The sequence below is a fragment of the Anoplopoma fimbria genome, chromosome 19 (genome assembly GCF_027596085.1).
Source record: "Anoplopoma fimbria isolate UVic2021 breed Golden Eagle Sablefish chromosome 19, Afim_UVic_2022, whole genome shotgun sequence".
NCBI lineage: Eukaryota > Metazoa > Chordata > Actinopteri > Perciformes > Anoplopomatidae > Anoplopoma > Anoplopoma fimbria.
In genome coordinates, this window is record NC_072467.1 from 15,798,675 (window position 1) to 15,816,127 (window position 17,453).

Here is a 17,453-nt window from a genome sequence, read left to right on the forward strand (position 1 = left end):
AATCCTCATGTTGTGGACAAGTGTCACATAATTCTGCTGTGTAAGGTACAGCCACGATTTATGGAAACCTGCTAGGCGAGAAAGCACAAAGACTCCAGTGTAGAAGCAAAGCCAATAAGCATAATAGTACAGGGAATAATAATAGTAATGTGACTAATAATAATAGTGGTAGTAGCAGTGGGTGTCAGAAGGGCCACAGCAGAAGGCACGATCACAGTCCAGATATAATCCAGATTCATGGAAACCTGCGTGGCGAGAAAGCAGAAGGACTCCGGGGAAGAAGCAAAATCAGTAATGTGCATAAATAGGAGATTAATACATAAAGATGGAGGGAGAGAAGAGGAGAGATGAGCTCAGTGTATCCTAGGTAGTCCCCCGGCTGTCTGAGCCTACTCTTAAAAGTGGTGAGTGTGCCGGCCCCCCGGACTGAAACTGGAACCTGGTTCCACAGAAGAGGAGCCTGATAACTGAAGGCTCTGGCTCCCATCCTACTTTTATATACTCTAGGAACCACAAGTAACCCTGCATTGATGGAGCACAGCTCTCTAGTTGGGTAATATGGAACTATAAGTTCCTTAAGATAAGACGGTGCCTGGCCAGTTAGAGCTTTGTAGGTGAGTAGAAGAATTGTAAATTCTATTCTTGATCTAACAGGGAGCCAGTGCAGAGAAGCTAATACCGGAGTAATATGATCTCTTTGCTTAGTTTTTGTTAGAACACGTGCTCCAGCATTCTGGATCAACTGTAGAGATTTAAGAGATTTATTAGAGCAGCCTGATAATAACGAAAAAAAAGCAATAATGTACCACAAACATTTAGCCATATTCTATATTTTTCAGTGAGGTATCCTCATGTTGTGGACAAGTGTCACAGAATTCTACTGTGTCACCTTCAGTCTCCTTTGCACTACAGTGCCGTCTATCCTGAAAATGTCGAGAAGGAAGAAGTCATAGAATCAGGCTGCTGGAGGATAATAATCTGTAGATTTTAGGTATAAAGACCAGACTTATAATTGACGTGACTTGCTTCAAACATGACTGCAGACCTTAAAACATTTTCTTTATACATTTTTATTGAATCTCAAGGAAAAGCCTGATACATCAAGTGCAAAGTAGAAACATATATTGTACTCAATCTACTTGATGTTCAAGATATGAAACTTTTTCACCAAACTGTTTAAAGGAAATACGCTAATTCAACTCTTACCGGAGTCAGATGAGAATATTGATACCAATGTGAAGCTGGAGCCAGTTAGCTTAGCTTAGCATATGTCTTTGCCAAAATAGAAGCAAGGGTAACCAGCTAGCCCGGCTCACTCACAATCGTTTAAAACAGGAAGTAGAAGTAGAATATGGGCAAAGACTAGCATCTTTAGCCTGATATCAAACAATCAGTTATCACGATATGCAGAGATAAAGGGAAGAGACAAAAGCCAGTCAGATTCAATTGTTTATTTTGTTATAGATAATTTAAAAAAAAAAGATTTACCCAGCCAGACAAAGCAGCCCATATTTAAATAAAAGAAATAAGTAGAAGTGAAATGTTTGCATGAAAAATTCCCACAGAGCCACAACGATCCATTCCAAACATTCTGGATTCTCTTTCTTGATTCACTAAGAATGAAACTATAGAACAGAGGCTTATTGCTTTTCCAACCTGGAAAAGAGTGTGTCATAAAACCTCACAGCTGACATTTTGACTTCCCCCAGCAGGAAAAGTGTAAAGAAAGAAATGAACAGATGCTGTTTTTAATTCAGGTTTCTGGTATACTCTTACTGGGACACTTGAACGCCACAGACCCATCGTTAGTGTTACTAGTAACACCTGTTTCTGAGTTCAAAACGTCTGCTGTGAGGAAAGGCCAATTTACGTACAATCCCACATGTCCCACATCAAATAAGTGTCTTCCTATTGGATCCCTCCCCGTTACCTCTCATCCAGAATAAGGAAACAGTTTGTCTGCAATATGCTCTAAAAACACCACATCACCGCAACATCAGTCTCGATCAAGCCGAGAGCACATGGTGACGAGATGCACGATGACTTTCCATCAGACTCCACATATGGTTCACAGCTCTCTCTGCAGCAGGACTTTCCCAGGATTCATCAGGTTCATCGGGTCGAGGGCGTCCTTGAGACGCTGCATGACCTGGACCCCCACGGGTCCAATCTCTTCAGACATCAGCGCTCTCTTCCCTAAGCCCACTCCGTGCTCCCCTGTGCATGTGCCGTCCATGGCCAGGGCTCGCCTGGAGGGAAAGGAATGGCATGACTCTACGCGTTACTGATATCACAATATGAATATATCTGCTGTATAATGTGATAGAACACAAAACACATTTGGCCAACCACCGTTTAGAAATCTCTTTGCAATTATTACTGTTATCAGTATGTGTGGCTTTCTTCATCTATTCTTCTGTGACAGTACTCTTAAGGATCTTAAGCTTTGTTTATACTCGCGTTGACACTGTAGCGCAAGCCTCCGCAGACTGCTAGCCAGCTCTGAGCATGAACGGAGGCGTTTGCACTCTACTAACGATGCGCTGTATTATTGTCCGAAACGTCAGAAGGCGTGAAGAATCAAAAAGAAGTCAAGTATTACATGCATTTTAAAGAAACAAAGGTTGAATATCCTGTAAACTATTTGATTTGCCTCAAAATCTTTACTCATTAGAAGATTTTTAAGGCCAATTTAAGGGAATTGGCCTTCTTTGTTTAATCCATAGACATGTAAACAGTGTTTTTATCAGTTAACTATTAGTGTGCGCCAAGACACACAAAATGAAGAGGTGCGCGACCAAACGTCCATTTGCAACAGCGAGCCAGGCCGTGATTACGTGAAAAAGTAGAAGTGAAATGTTTGCATGAAAAATTCCCACAGAGCCACAACGATCCATTCCAAACATTCTGGATTCTCTTTCTTGATTCACTAAGAATGAAACTATAGAACAGAGGCTTATTGCTTTTCCAACCTGGAAAAGAGTGTGTCATAAAACCACCACAGATACATGTAGGCCTTTTTCTCACAGCTGACATTTTGACTTCCCCCAGCAGGAAAAGTGTAAAGAAAGAAATGAACAGATGCTGTTTTTAATTCAGGTTTTGGTATCCTCTTCAGTGCAATCTGTATAGGATGAATAGATTTGTGAACCGGAACCAAATTAGTAATTTAGCAATAAGCCTCTGTTCTAGAAATTCATTGTTAGTGAATCAAGAATCAAGAAAGACAATCCAGAATGTTTGGAATGGATCGATTTAGCAGTGCTTTCCTCCTCTCTGTGGGAATTTTTCATGCAAACATTTCACTTCTATTAGTGAGTGTCAGAGAGGTGAGAGGTTTTTATTACCTTGCCAGTTTCTCGACGAAGAGGTGGACCCTGTGCAGCTCCTCCGTGTCACTGGGGTCCACCACCATCAGACAGTGGAAGTTACCATCACCCACATGACCCGCTATGGGACCTGCAGGTACAACAGATAGCACACTCTCACGAGGCTGGGAAACACACAGTCATATTTTTTATTGGACTTGAATTTCATTCTTTCTCTCATGATGGATCTACAGAAGCCCTGAGAGGAAACTGAGTGTTATTTTTTTATGTTTATGACGAAAAGGTGAGACTAAGTCTTTGCCAAGATAATGTTCGTGATCTTCATCAGTGAAACACATGAGAAAAGACTTTGGCAGGTGAGTTTATTTTTTTTTATCATTATTTTTTAATCCAGTTTGTGGTTGTAATACTCATTGCGACAACAAGAGGCTGAAGTGCACCACTACCCAATGTCCTAAATAGGACTAAAAGCATTCAATTCAATTCAGTTTATTTTGTATAGCCCAAAATTACAAATTTGCCTCAGAGGGCTTTACAATCTGTACACATGCGACATTCTCTGTCCCTGAACCCTCACATCGGCACAGGAAAAAAGGAAGAAACCTCTGGGAGAACGACAGAGGAGGGATCCTTCTCCCAGGATGGACAGAATGCAATAGATGGCATGTGTACAGAATGAACAACATAACAGTTTATAACAAGTTTACCCTTGAGTTTTAATTTCTCCATGCTCTATAAACACAAGGTACATATATTGTGTGTATATTGTGGGGTAGTGGTGCACTGAATACACACAATATATGTACCTTCTGCACATCTGAAATGTCCGTGGCCCCAAAAATATTTTTACAGTTTAGCTCAGAAAAACGATCATGAATACAGAAGAGAATTTTTTTTTTATATCCTCAGAATACAGGATCACAAATTATAATTTTTTTCTCACTCCCCTCTCAGGGCCTCCGAAAATTGGCTAAAATTGGCTCAAATTAAATTAAATTAAATTCAAATTTAAATCAAAGCTTTGTAAAACCTGCATGCCACACTACCAGCTCAACATTTGGTACTATGGTTTCATTGGGTGGCCACGCATATAATACATGCCCCACATTAAATGGTTCACGCGAAAATGGTCCATAAAGTAGATGCTGAATTTTTTAAATACACTAATTATTTGTGAATAACAATCAGTAGCAATAATAGAACATTTACTCAACAGTCATGTGATGGTAATGTATCCATACGAAGTACTATATTTTCTGTACCAATAATGCATTATTAACATTATTAACAGTTAACAGTTCAACACCATTGATATTGTTCTCTATGCAGGGCACTCACCCAGCAGCCTGTTCTCAATCAGGTCCTCCTTGGTCTCCACTATGATTTGAGGCAGGCGAGACAGAGGGACACACACATCTGTGCTGTAAGCCTGTTGGGACACGCTCACACACGTTCACTTATATCCCTTTTGGGGACATCACATAGACTTGTACATTCATTTCCTGGAGACGTACCTTAACCATAACCAGTACTTGCCTTATTCTAACCTACAGTACCAGTCAAAAGTTTGGACACACCTTCTCATTCAATGGTTTTTCTTTATTTTAATTTTTTTCTACATTGTAGATTAATATTGAAGACATCCAAACTATGAAGGAACACAAACAAATGCTCAACAAACCAGAATATGTTTTATATTTTAGATTCTTCGTAGTTGAATGAGAAGGTGTGTCCAAACTTTTGACTGGTACTGTAACCCTATAATTAACCACTAACCCCCCCCCCAAAAAAATTAGCTTTTTCCCCAGTTGCAGACCATCTTTTGTCCCCAAATGGACAAGCCGTCCCTAGTTCTTTACGCTAAAAAATGTGTCTCTGAAGGTGAAATACGGATGTTTTGGTGGTGAAATGTAGCATCTTACGTTTCCTGTATTTTGTCCCTGAACCTGCTCTGTACACTTAACAAACTGTATTGTTCTTATATTGTTTTCATATGTTTGTGCTCTCAGAATCGTTGGTGGTATTTCAGTGGTTAAACTAGCGGGTGACTGTCTTTACCTTGCAGCCCGGTCTGAGAGCCAGACAGGCGTACCAGGCGTCATGACGGGCTTTCCACAGCCGCTCCCGCTTCTCTGCATCTTTAGCCCACTGAAAATCAGCACCACCGTTACTCTGAGTGATGTTCTCTGTGGAAACGCACACATACACACAAAAACAAGGTTTTACGGTTTTGCAAAACTCCCGTGAACAGCAACTGTGCGACTTTTAGCCGTTAGGGAATCCACGATGATTGCTTCCTCGTGAGATTAGCACACTCACACACCGGCTATGTTGACCTGCTCCTCCAGGCTTTGCTCGGAGCCGTGGAACTCCAGGAACAGACTCGGGGTCACGGCGTAGGACAGGGAGCTGAACCTGTTGCACGCGTCTAACATCACGTCATCTAGGAACTCTGAGTGACGCAACACACAGGACACAAAGACAAATGTCACTGTGATGCATCTAAATAGGTCATTCAAACTTTTACTTTTTGGTCCAATACAAATTTTCCGACTGCCAAAGACAGATATTGATTCCATTTGCAGAGCTAATGTTTGGATTCATTTCATCCTCCTACTGCAGGTACCTGTTCTCTCTACGATATCAATAAGCTTTCATTTTTTCCTTGTTTTATCTTTTCATCTCTTGGCAACTGCTTTATCTTTCATTAAGTGAAATGACACTTAATGACACAGCAAGTGCTGAGAGCAATCATAGACAGCAGGCAGTTTGTGAGAGTGTCTCACTCAATTTGAACCACACCACCCATTTTTGACACGTGTTATTTCTTAAGGAGGAATCCCTGAAATCCCATCATATCACTGACTGATCACTTGTTTAACGCCGTGTGATCCAATATTCCTCTGGGGTTCAAAAACTTTCGACACAGGATTTAAGGCATCTTGAGTGTTGCCTAGACCGGAGCCAGATGTGGCCAGTTGAGAAGACCGTGGGTCAAAGGGGTGTGATGTATGATTACGTAAACCCGTAGCACACTTTAGTCATGATGTGATGTGATGTGCACAGCTGTGATCACATGCGTCGTCTCCTCACCGATTCGAGCGATGGGTACTCCCGCCTGCAGAATCTGCACTGTGCTGTCTACCGCCGCCTGGACGGAGGGGAACGAGCACACAGCCGACACCGTGCTTTCCGGGATGCCGAACAGGCGCAAGGTAGCCTTGGTGATGATCCCCAGTGTGCCCTCTGACCCCACAAACAGGTTGGTCAGGTTGTAGCCTGCAACCGTCTTCCTGCAGATCCATAAGAAAAGGAGTAGGGTTAGGTTTGAGATTCACAAGGCGCGGCTCCTTATTTGTGGGTGTAAATAGCCCGCGTGTACCTGGAACGTCGGCCCTTCCCCCCCGTGTGAACGATGCTCCCGTCAGCCAGCACGACCTCCAGGTTCAAAACATTTTCCCTCATGGTTCCATAACGAATTGCATTGGTGCCAGACGCACTGGTGGCAGCCATGCCACACAGAGAGGCGTCAGCCCCGGGATCTGAGACGGTAATGGAAGCCAAAGGGAGAATATACAAGTCAGGGTTGGAACGGGGATGAAAGATGTCAACTTTGAAAAAGACGGGAAGACTAGCAGTGTTTTACTAATTTGAATTTAAATATAGCAAACAAAGCTAGTAAATGACATTATAGAGGGCTTAACATTTTGAAATTCCACATCGCAATGTTCAGATGTTGTATATATATATATATATGTATATACAGTATATATATATATATGTGTGTATATATATATATATACATATATATATATATACACATATATATATATATATACACACATATATATGTACATACATATATATACACACACACATATATATACACAAACACACACACATATATATACATATATATATACCTACATATATACCTACTTACCACAAACATATTTCGGAAAAAAACAGAATTTCAATTGAGTGAACAATTTGTCAAACTTAATACTAAAGACTACATATCCATAGATCTGACTTCACAATGACAGTACACATAAGAGTGCCACCTCACAGTGTAAGTCAGACAACATCTGAACATTCCGATGTGGAATTTCAAAATGTTAAGCCCTCTATAATGTCATTTACTAGCTTTGTTTGCTATATTTAAATTCAAATTAGTTTACTATCATGCTGGTATGATCCTATGCATCAAAGGGTTAAATAAAAAAATTCATGTAATTTTTAGAAAAAGCATAATAATAGAAATATATATATCCATCTCACAGCATAGCCTAGAAAAATAGCCTAGAGATATTATTTATAAGCCATATTTTTCAGAACTACCGATTTTAAAGTTACTCAATACGCCATTCAGAGAATATCTATTGCTTCCACACAGCTCTTAACATGGCGATGGTTGACCTGGTGGCTAGAAGCTAACAGTGTTTATTTGAGGGGGAACGTGATGGTGGGCGCTACGCTACGCCACTAGAGAGCAGTGCAGAGTGGCAGCCTTGAGCTAAAAAGCATGCTCGGCCAGCCCGGTCATGTGAACAAAGCAAAGAGAAGCTCTGATGTTAACACAAACAGGTGCTCAGGTAGACATTACTTCACTGTATATGTAAATAGCACATTGTTTGCTGCTATGGTGATCTCATCTGTTTGTTATAAAGTTAAAAATCACCTTGGGGAATAGATCATCACCTGCTGGATGTATGAATTTCAATTACTTTATGTTAGCTAGAAATCAGTCAAAAGTAAATAAAAAGTTTTGGAACAGATTATCTGTTACATAACAGCACATTTTATTAACATTTTCCCACGTCACGTCTGACTGAAGAAGGATGTGTAAAGTAATCTGCCTCGGTGTCAGTTTACTGATATAACCCAGACTCACTCAGCTGGGCAAAGAAGAGGAAGACAAATCTGACATTTCCACCTTTTATTCCCAGATAAGAAGACAAAATGCTCTCAGTGTAAAGGAGACATACATCGATTCACACACATCGTCGGTGGAAGCCAGAATGGAAAAATATTTATTTTGTGGAGTGCCTTTTATGTGACAAAACCATCAGGGAAACAGAGTGAAAGATATCCACGTGGTGGATTGATGATGCCGGTATACAGCACTGACCAGGCCGGCTGAGACTCTGCTGCCAACCACGCAGCGGGCCACGGTCACCGAGGGCAACGATGAGAAAGCTGCATGTCACACCAGGACACGAGATCAGACTGCATTTTAATTTGGTGTTACTGCATTCAATCAGCTGAGGCAACGTCTCTCACATTTATCAGAGCAATATGTCTATTTAACAGCTGGTATTTCTACAGTTTGACTTACAACTTGCAACAGCATCAGTGACATCCACGTGGGTTGACATGTCTACGTCACTATTACTTAATATGATTATAATTGATTGTATGACCACTAGGGCAGTGCAAAAATATGACTATAGCTTACTATCGCAAAACTTTTTTCAACGATAGTGTATCAATATGTCCGTGACTGGAATCAACAGTTTACTGTGTTCTCTCCTTACTGACTATGTGCAATGCAAATATCTTTTAAAGTAGTTCTGATGCAATTTGTCCAATAAATTGTATCTTCAGCTCTATTTTTACATTTTCATTAAAAAAAACAAGTATTGCAATATGTTGTATCGTATCATATAGTATCGTATCGCAATATATAGCGATATATTGTATTGTGCACGTGTATCGTGATAAGTCCCGTATCCTGGGGTGCTTGCCAATACACAGCCCTAATGACAACATGGTTAGGTTATTGCTGCTATCTGACAACAATGGATTGCCATTGCTGCTGTTTCACTAGATTAAAAGCCCTACACAGTCTTGGTCCCCCAACCCTGGAGTTTTCACTCATCTGCCGGATTGGACCTCTCTTCAGAACAGTGAAGGCGGGCAATAACCTTGATGGACATTTTCCTCTCTAGTTGGACCTGTTAAGCAACCTAAAGTTATATCATTCTTATCGGTGTGTTCAGATATATTTTTTCCAGCGTACACCCACCCGTCTCCAACCTGAACTGAGGCCCCAGTGCTCCAAACAGCACCTCTTAATTCTGAGCTCGACATGCACCGGTGCACAGGACTGTTCAGGGCCGCCCACTCTCACGCTGTTGTCACTGTTCACATGCTCTCACATCACACGTCTATTTTCTCACTCAACAACAAAAAAAGTATAACTGATAATAATGTGATGTGCAAAAAAAGGACGCTGACAGACGAGACAGAGCAGCACAGTTAAACAATGCATCCCTATAACACAAACAGCCACACATTCTTTATTATGGGTCTACTGTGTATCTGTTCTTCATTCTATTGTCTTATATATATATTTATATATATATATGTTATTGCACTATTAAAGAAAATGGAGGTCAAAGACGTGTTCACTTTTTCGTCCACCAGCCACTTTGGCCGACGCAGTAGGTGCACTTTTAAAGTTGGTTTGCGGAAGTGACCCATGAATCTGATGGGTCGAGAAGATACGGGAGGAGATGTAGCTAACTTACCGCCAGAGGCATCAATTAGTACAATCAGCTCAGCCTGGTTGATACTATCAGCGAGTGTTGGTATCGAATAGGACTGTTCTATCTTTTCAGGCTAACATCTTTTCATTTCCAAAACTGGGAACATTTCTTGAAATAGACCTGAATTGTGAAATCCCAGACACAGAACCGATGTCATTTTTCCATTGGAATTTATTTAACTTGCTGTGAAATGCTGCCCATCTAAATGTTGGTGTGACTGGTCCTTCGCCGTGTTCTACTAACTGAGCGACTGGAAAACACAGAGAAAGCTGAGAGCGTGACTGACCGACAGGAAACCACAGGCCGGTGCCTCGCAGGTAGGCGTTGAGGGCCTTCCTAGTCACACCGGGCTCTACTGTCACATCACAATCATCCTGGTGGAGATCCAGAACCTGGTCCATGTTCCTCAGACTGAAGCACACGCCACCCTGAGGGTCGGAGAAAAACACATGTAGACACAAAGTACATGCACCCACACACACACAGAAGAACCACAGATTTCTTTTATTTTAATTTTTGTGTATTTTCAAGCTCCAGAGCCTATCCCACAAAGTCATTATCATTATGAACATAAACAACAAACATGGCTACTGTTAGTACTCACAGCTGTCAATAAAGCCAGATTCTGGTGATGACTAGTGCATGCAAACAGGTAGCGCCACACGCACGCACGCACGCACGCACGCACGCACGCACGCACGCACGCACGCACGCACGCACGCACGCACGCACGCTTCCTCTCTCTCACCTTGACTGCGCTGACCCCTCCCTCCAGGCCGGTTCCAGTGCCAAAGGGGATGATGGGAAGGCGGTGGCTGCTGCAGATCTTTGCCAGGGAACTGACCTCCTCCACACAACGGGGAAACAGCACCACATCTGGGGGGCAACATCTGTAAGGCGGCAAAGCAACGCTCGCTCACTCCATATAACTCCACTAAACAGAACCTTTGGTTATGACCTCTTGTATGAAAGATAATTTTATTAGAGCAATAGTCCTTTTAAAGGAAGCATTAATCTCCTGGCAACTGAGGCTACCAGTGCCATGATGGAGGTCAATGTGAGGGGGGGGCCTCACATTGGCCCCCTCCCAAAGTTTACCTCCATAACCAGTTAACCCTGAACCTTCAGGGACGTGACATCATCTAGTAGTTGAGAGTGTGAGAGTCTGCAGGGGCTTGAATATTCAGCAGGTTGATTTTTATCAGTTCATTTGAATATATGGTTTAGACCAGGGGTGGGCAATTATTTTTCCCAGGGGGCCAAATGAGCAACTGAAAATATTTTGGAGGGCCGGGCCAAAATGCCGAACTCAATTATGCATAATATACATTTTATTTCTATATAAAAAGCAGTAAATGGCATTGTTTTGACCGCTGGTAAGAGTGTATGTTATTATTTGGCAATTAAAAGGTGAGGTTAGCTTTCAAAAATATCATTTATTCAAATAGAATTTCCAAAATGATAAACAAAATGTGAAACATTTGACTCATTTTCAGTCACATTAATAACAAAGGGCATTTTGAGTTTCATATACTATTGAAACAAGGATTTTCTTAGCTTTCTAAAGACATCACATCATCTTTGTAGCCAAAATAAACAAGACATGTCACTGAACTGTGTAAAGAAAAGTGTCCCAGTTTTGTAGCCTTTTTGTGTCCCATTTCACTTGTTATATTTCCACATTTTAGTGTTCTTCAGTTCTTTTTTTTTACTGTGCAGAAAAAAAGAAAAGGATCAAGTGTCCCATTTCACTTGTTATATAGCTTTGCTAGTAAATCCGTTGATGTCCGCGCTCGTTCGGCATCAGTCAAGTTTTTGTATTTCTCGGCATGTTTCGTCTCGTAATGCATGCATGTCGCACCAGGTTTATGAATAAGTAAGTCTCTGCTGAAAATGTATGTGATTTCATGTTTCTTGTGTGCCAACTTAAATCCTTAATGTTTAATGTTTGTGTAAATAAAAAATGCCAGGCTAAACACATATGTGCCGTCCTCTTTATTTACCTTTTTTCTTTTAGCACCTCCGGCTTCCACTAGTAACCCTGTGTTTAACGCAGAGACTATGTATTACAAATGGACGTAGTCATCGTAACGCCACCCGTTGGTTTGTGGACTGCCGTTTTCCAGCCTTAAATTCGGCGATAATTTACTCAATGAACATCATGCTGTATTGAAGAAGACTTGAAACTAGAGATTGAGACCATAAACTCATGTTTACAATATTTACTGAGGGAATAAATCAAGTGAGAAGTAGAGTCATTTTCTCATAGATTATATACAATCAGAGGAGTCGCCCTATGATGGACATTAGAGAGAATGTAAGTTTAAGAAACTTCAGCATTTGCCTCTCTCTGCAGAACTGGACTTTGTTGCCCGGTTTAACGTCACATTGCTATGGATTCCCTTATTCAAAGTCTTCAGAAATGCAGACATATGGTAAGTGTTCATGAAGGGTTCAAAATGTCTGCAGAGAGCTCTAACTGTGAACTCTTAATGGTTATCTGCATTATGTCTCAAGAAAATCCTAAAGCTCAAGGCTTTTGTTACTGCATTCTTTTGGGAAAACATGCTGTTTTTGTTATATATTATTGAAAACACCATTCACATACAATATTATGAGTGTGTGTCTGCGTGACGGAGTGAGACGGACTGACCTGTGCATAGACTCGTCTTTGCCGTGTTGCTCTCTGACGGCTTCACTCAATGAGACGCCGTCCTCGCCACATATAGACCTGAATGCAGACAGCACGCTGTCCAGAACGGCACTCTGTGCAGACACATGAGGTGATGGAGGGTGAGTCATCCCAAGACAGTGGGAGAAAGAGATAGAATATAACATTTTACATTTGGATAGAACAGTGCAATGAAGATTTATCTCTTATTTTCTCATAGACTTCTATACAACCAGAGGACTCGATAATGCAGGTTTAAGGCACTTATATATTGACTTCACTTATTAGACATGAAGTTTGCCACCTGGCTGTAATAAAAGATTGGTTGTTCTTAAAGAGACCCCTTTTTCATCCATGTAGACCTTTACTCCAGCTGCTTAGCATGACCTTTTATTTCGCAGCAGAAATAGACGGCAACTGCGTACATGCATGCTCTGCAGAAAATGTTACTGTTGTGCAGTGCCTTTTGGGAGTTTTTAGAATTTATATTCCCTGAACATTTTTACAAAATAGCTCCCATGAAATACGCTGCATTTTTTCTTTTAATTTGTTTTAGTTTTTCGTGTTTATCACTTATGGCATATGACAGAATACACTCATCAACATCGTACAAAGGAAGTGTGTGGATTTTGTGCACAATCGCACAATGGTGATCTAACATAATAACCTAATAATGGAAGAGTCAGCATATAATGTTATAAAACCATGAGTGAATAACGTAAGAGTTTTGTGCTTAATGTAATAATTAATTACATTATGAGACAGTTATTACATTATACTTCAAGCAAATGTATTGAATAATAAATTCTCCAGTCGGGAAAAGATCCTCCTTGTGGCACTGGCCCCACGGTGTCAAGTCTGTGGCAAGCGAGCGGCTTTTGTTCGGCACCGAGGCCACAGTTCATGAGAACACCCATTGTTTTTAGCTGCTTTAAAATCGGTTTTATGAGTTTAGTTGAGTCACCTGAGCCACCCGTTCTGTTTAATAATTACTTTGCTAGCTTTTAAAACAAAAAGGAACAAGATACACTCTTAACAAATAATTACTTTTACAGTCATTTAAAACAATCGGCCAGAATTATGAAAAGAAAATTTAAAATAAAAGTCTGAAAGAAATTCACTTTATTTATTTGTGTGTGTGTGTCAGTAATCACACTCATTGTAATTTTTTTTAAAAGCCATACAGAACCCATTCAAACATTACATCAAATAGGCTACATGATGCCAGAGGCATATTTATTTTTCAGCTAATGTTCTTTGAACAAGTGCTGGTGTTATTTGTCCTGTCAGTGGAAACTGTTGACGTGTTGCTACATATTTTATTGTAAGCGGTTTGAGGTTCAAAAGACGTTTAAAAGACAGTGATGGTTAAAAGACGTTCAAAACTGGATAAAAAGTGAAAGTTTATTCAACGACTATTTGCAGACGTGTATTAAATGTTCACGTTTTGATCACATTTCAGCGGGATTTGCAATACTTGCTTTCAACTGAGAAATGTGGATGTGGTTTCTGAGTTGGGCTCTAAAGTGATGATATACCATTATCAGCACAAATGGGCTCTACATTTATACTTATCTAGAGCTAACTTTATACATGATTTGATCCATGAGCAGAAGCCCACTTACGTGAATCGAGAACAGCACACACACGCACACACGAAAGCAGAAGTGCACGAATAAAGCAGCTGTAATTAAACCTCTTCTTAAGAAACCTACTCTAGATCCAGAGGTGTTGGCTAACTATAGACCTATATCTAACCTTCCGTTCCTCTCTAAGATCCTTGAGAAAGCAGTAGCAAATCAGCTCTGTGACTTTATGCATAACAATAGTTTATTTGAGGATTTTCAGTCAGGATTTAGAGTGAATCATAGCACGGCACTGGTGAAAATTACCAATGACCTTCTAATAGCTTCAGACAAAGGACTTGTCTCTTTACTTGTATTGCTAGACCTTAGTGCTGCATTTGATACCATTGATCACCAAATCCTATTACAGAGATTGGAGCATCTTATAGGCATTAAAGGAACCGCACTTAGCTGGTTTAAGTCGTATTTATCAGACCGATCTCAGTTTGTATATGTAAACAATGAAAGCTCGATGAAAACCAGGGTTAGTCACGGAGTTCCACAGGGGTCTGTTCTTGGACCTATTTTATTTACCTTATATATGCTTCCCTTGGGGAATATTATCAGAAAACACTCAGTAAACTTTCATTGTTATGCAGATGATACCCAGTTATATCTATCAATTAAGCCAGACGAAACTAACCAGTTCTCTAAACTTCAAGCATGTCTTACGGACATAAAAACCTGGATGACCTGTAACTTTTTAATGTTAAACTCTGAAAAAACAGAAGTTATCCTACTAGGCCCAGATCACCTTCGAATTCAATTATCTAACGATATAGTTTCTCTAGATGGCATTGCTCTAGCATCCAGCACTACCGTTAAGAACCTTGGAGTTATCTTTGACCAGGATCTGTCTTTTAACTCTTATATAAAACAGATCTTAAGGACAGCCTTCTTTCATTTACGTAACATTGCGAAAATCAGGCAAATCCTGTCTCAAAGTGATGCAGAAAAACTAGTTCATGCATTTGTTACCTCTAGACTAGATTACTGTAACTCCTTATTATCAGGCTGCTCTAATAGGTCTCTTAGATCTCTACAGTTGATCCAGAATGCTGCAGCACGTGTTCTAACAAAAACTAAGAAAAGAGATCATATTACTCCAGTATTAGCTTCTCTGCACTGGCTCCCTGTTAAATCAAGAATAGAATTTAAAATTCTTTTACTTACCTACAAAGCTCTAACTGGTCAGGCACCGTCTTATCTTAAGGAACTTATAGTTCCATATTACCCAACTAGAGAGCTGCGCTCAATCAATGCAGGGTTACTTGTGGTTCCTAGAGTATATAAAAGTAGGATGGGAGCCAGAGCCTTCAGTTATCAGGCTCCTCTTCTGTGGAACCAGGTTCCAGTTTCAGTCCGGGGGGCAGACACACTCACCACTTTCAAGAGCAGGCTTAAGACCTTCCTTTTTGATAGCGCTTATAGTTAGGGCTGGTTCAGGTTCGCCTTGGTCCAGCCCCTAGATATGCTGCTATATGCCTAGACAGCCGGGGGACTACCTAGGATACGCTGAGCTCCTCTCTCCTCTTCTCTCCCTCCTTCTTTATGTATTAATCTCCTATTTATGCACATTACTGATTTTGCTTCTTCCCCGGAGTTCTTGTGCTTTCTCGCCTCGCAGGTTCCCAGGAATCGGGGTTATATTTGGACTGTCATCGTGAAACTGCGTGAGAGCATCCCCGCGTCTACACGCCAATCTTGAACAGTCACACAAGAACAGGGAGGGCCTGAGACACACACATACACACATGATGAATCAACCACCTGGCTTAAGGAGTAGGCAAGGTCCTACTCTACGAGGACAATACCCTCACTGTAGAAAACTGACAGTAACAAGATAAGGAAATAGTACAGATTGCCCGAATAAAACCAGTCCAGACCAGATTCACACATGTACACTCGACAACATACACACACACTGAAAGATGACAGCAACCAATGGGACGTGAGCCAGTGTGGGCGGATATGCCCAGAGCTCCAACCAGGCCGCTTATAGCTAAAACAAGCTCCGCCTGCTACTTTAATATTTGACCAATAGGCTCCCTAACGGAGAACCTATGAAATCCGCTGCGCACCTTGTCCAAGCGCCTTTTTTCCGGACGTTCAACCCTGTTGAATGTTCTAATTAGGTCCGTGCACGTATAACTGCTCGGAAATGCAATATTCATGCAAAGCTTAAAATAAAGCACTTTTGAACTTAACTCAAAACAGTCCTTGTCTCTGGTGTCTGACGAATCCTCAGCACAACAGTCTGCATGAAGAAGTTTGCTATAACTTAAAGGCAGCGTGAACACGGTTGTTAATGCTAGCATTATCCAAAGACCCCAAAAGAGAAAGTACAGCAGCTATGATAACAGTGTAATGACCACCGTGCTGAATTAGCTCTGTCACTGGGTTACTTGTTGAATATTTTAACTAGCTAACGTATCAGCCTCATACTCTCTCTGCTGCAGAACTCACCCTGGCGGTGTTTTCCGTTTGAATGCTGCGACACTGGAGGAGGCAGTGGCGACGAGAAAGCAGCCGACGGCTCAGTTTCAAGCCAAGCAACATTTTCGACCTGTCCCCGGACTCTGTCACTGGATGACAGCTAGATAACAGACAGGCTTTAAGCGTCTGCAGAAACCTCGGACTGGAAACATAAACAAGACTTCCTGCCAATTACTTTCAGAATAAAACGAAACTATTACAGATTTGAAGAATCGTAATTAACAATTATACAGGACATTTTAAAATTGTATATATTATTAATACCTGTCTTTATCTTTATTTTGGTAAAGTCAGGTGAAACGTTGCTGGTGACCTCACTGTTCAGCAGTGGTAGAAGCAGTATTCACATATTTAACTTAAGTTAAAGTAACAATACTGCAATGTAAAAAATACTATGTTACAAGTTTTCAGAATTTTACTGAAGAAAAAGTAGAAAAAAGTATTGGCATCAAAATATGCTACCAAGTACCAAAAGGTAAAATTATTAATTACACGGAATTGCCCATTTCATAATATTATGTATGTGACATCAGTTAATTATAATTAGTAATGCATCATGACTTTGTTCATCACTTAAATGTTGCAGCTGGTAAAGACTGCATTGGCTTTATACATTGCTGGGTATCTTAACCTATAATTATACATAAAGATTTATTTGTTAACCATATTTTTGCTTTTATAATCTGAATCTAAAACATAACTCAAAGTTGTGATGAAAATGCAGTGAAGTAAAAAGTACAATATTTGCCTCTGAAATGTAGTGGAGTAGAAGCATAAAGTA

The 17,453-nt window shown here is 40.6% G+C and overlaps 2 protein-coding genes across 2 annotated transcripts in view; both read right to left on the reverse strand.

The window, feature by feature from the left end:
* Positions 1 to 1,803, reverse strand: part of znrf1 (zinc and ring finger 1) — a 60,304-nt gene extending 58,501 nt beyond the window's left edge. Inside the window, exon 1 of the mRNA XM_054619556.1 lies at positions 1,777 to 1,803. Within this exon, the coding sequence (XP_054475531.1) occupies positions 1,777 to 1,803 (27 nt within the window). The remainder of the gene's footprint in view (positions 1 to 1,776) is intronic.
* ldhd (lactate dehydrogenase D) lies at positions 1,681 to 16,796 on the reverse strand. Its single transcript, XM_054620001.1, has 11 exons — positions 16,643 to 16,796; positions 12,534 to 12,646; positions 10,629 to 10,770; positions 10,167 to 10,308; positions 6,712 to 6,871; positions 6,423 to 6,622; positions 5,653 to 5,781; positions 5,388 to 5,515; positions 4,668 to 4,758; positions 3,348 to 3,459; positions 1,681 to 2,249 (listed from the first exon to the last, which is right to left on the reverse strand). Exons 1-11 carry the CDS (start codon positions 16,733 to 16,735, stop codon positions 2,069 to 2,071), a joined length of 1,491 nt encoding a protein of 496 aa, XP_054475976.1. The 5' UTR covers positions 16,736 to 16,796; the 3' UTR covers positions 1,681 to 2,068.
* Positions 16,797 to 17,453: the final 657 nt, after the last annotated feature.

Excerpts from the sequence above, each read along its gene's own strand:
- ldhd (XM_054620001.1), bottom strand. The coding sequence starts at position 16,735 with ATGTTGCTTGGCTTGAAACTGAGCCGTCGGCTGCTTTCTCGTCGCCAC. Across the intron at positions 6,872-10,166 it reads CGGCCTGTGGTTTCCTGTCG|ATCCCGGGGCTGACGCCTCT; the intron begins GTCAGTCACGCT and ends TTACCGTCTCAG. Across the intron at positions 5,782-6,422 it reads AGTACCCATCGCTCGAATCG|AGTTCCTAGATGACGTGATG; the intron begins GTGAGGAGACGA and ends TGCGTCACTCAG.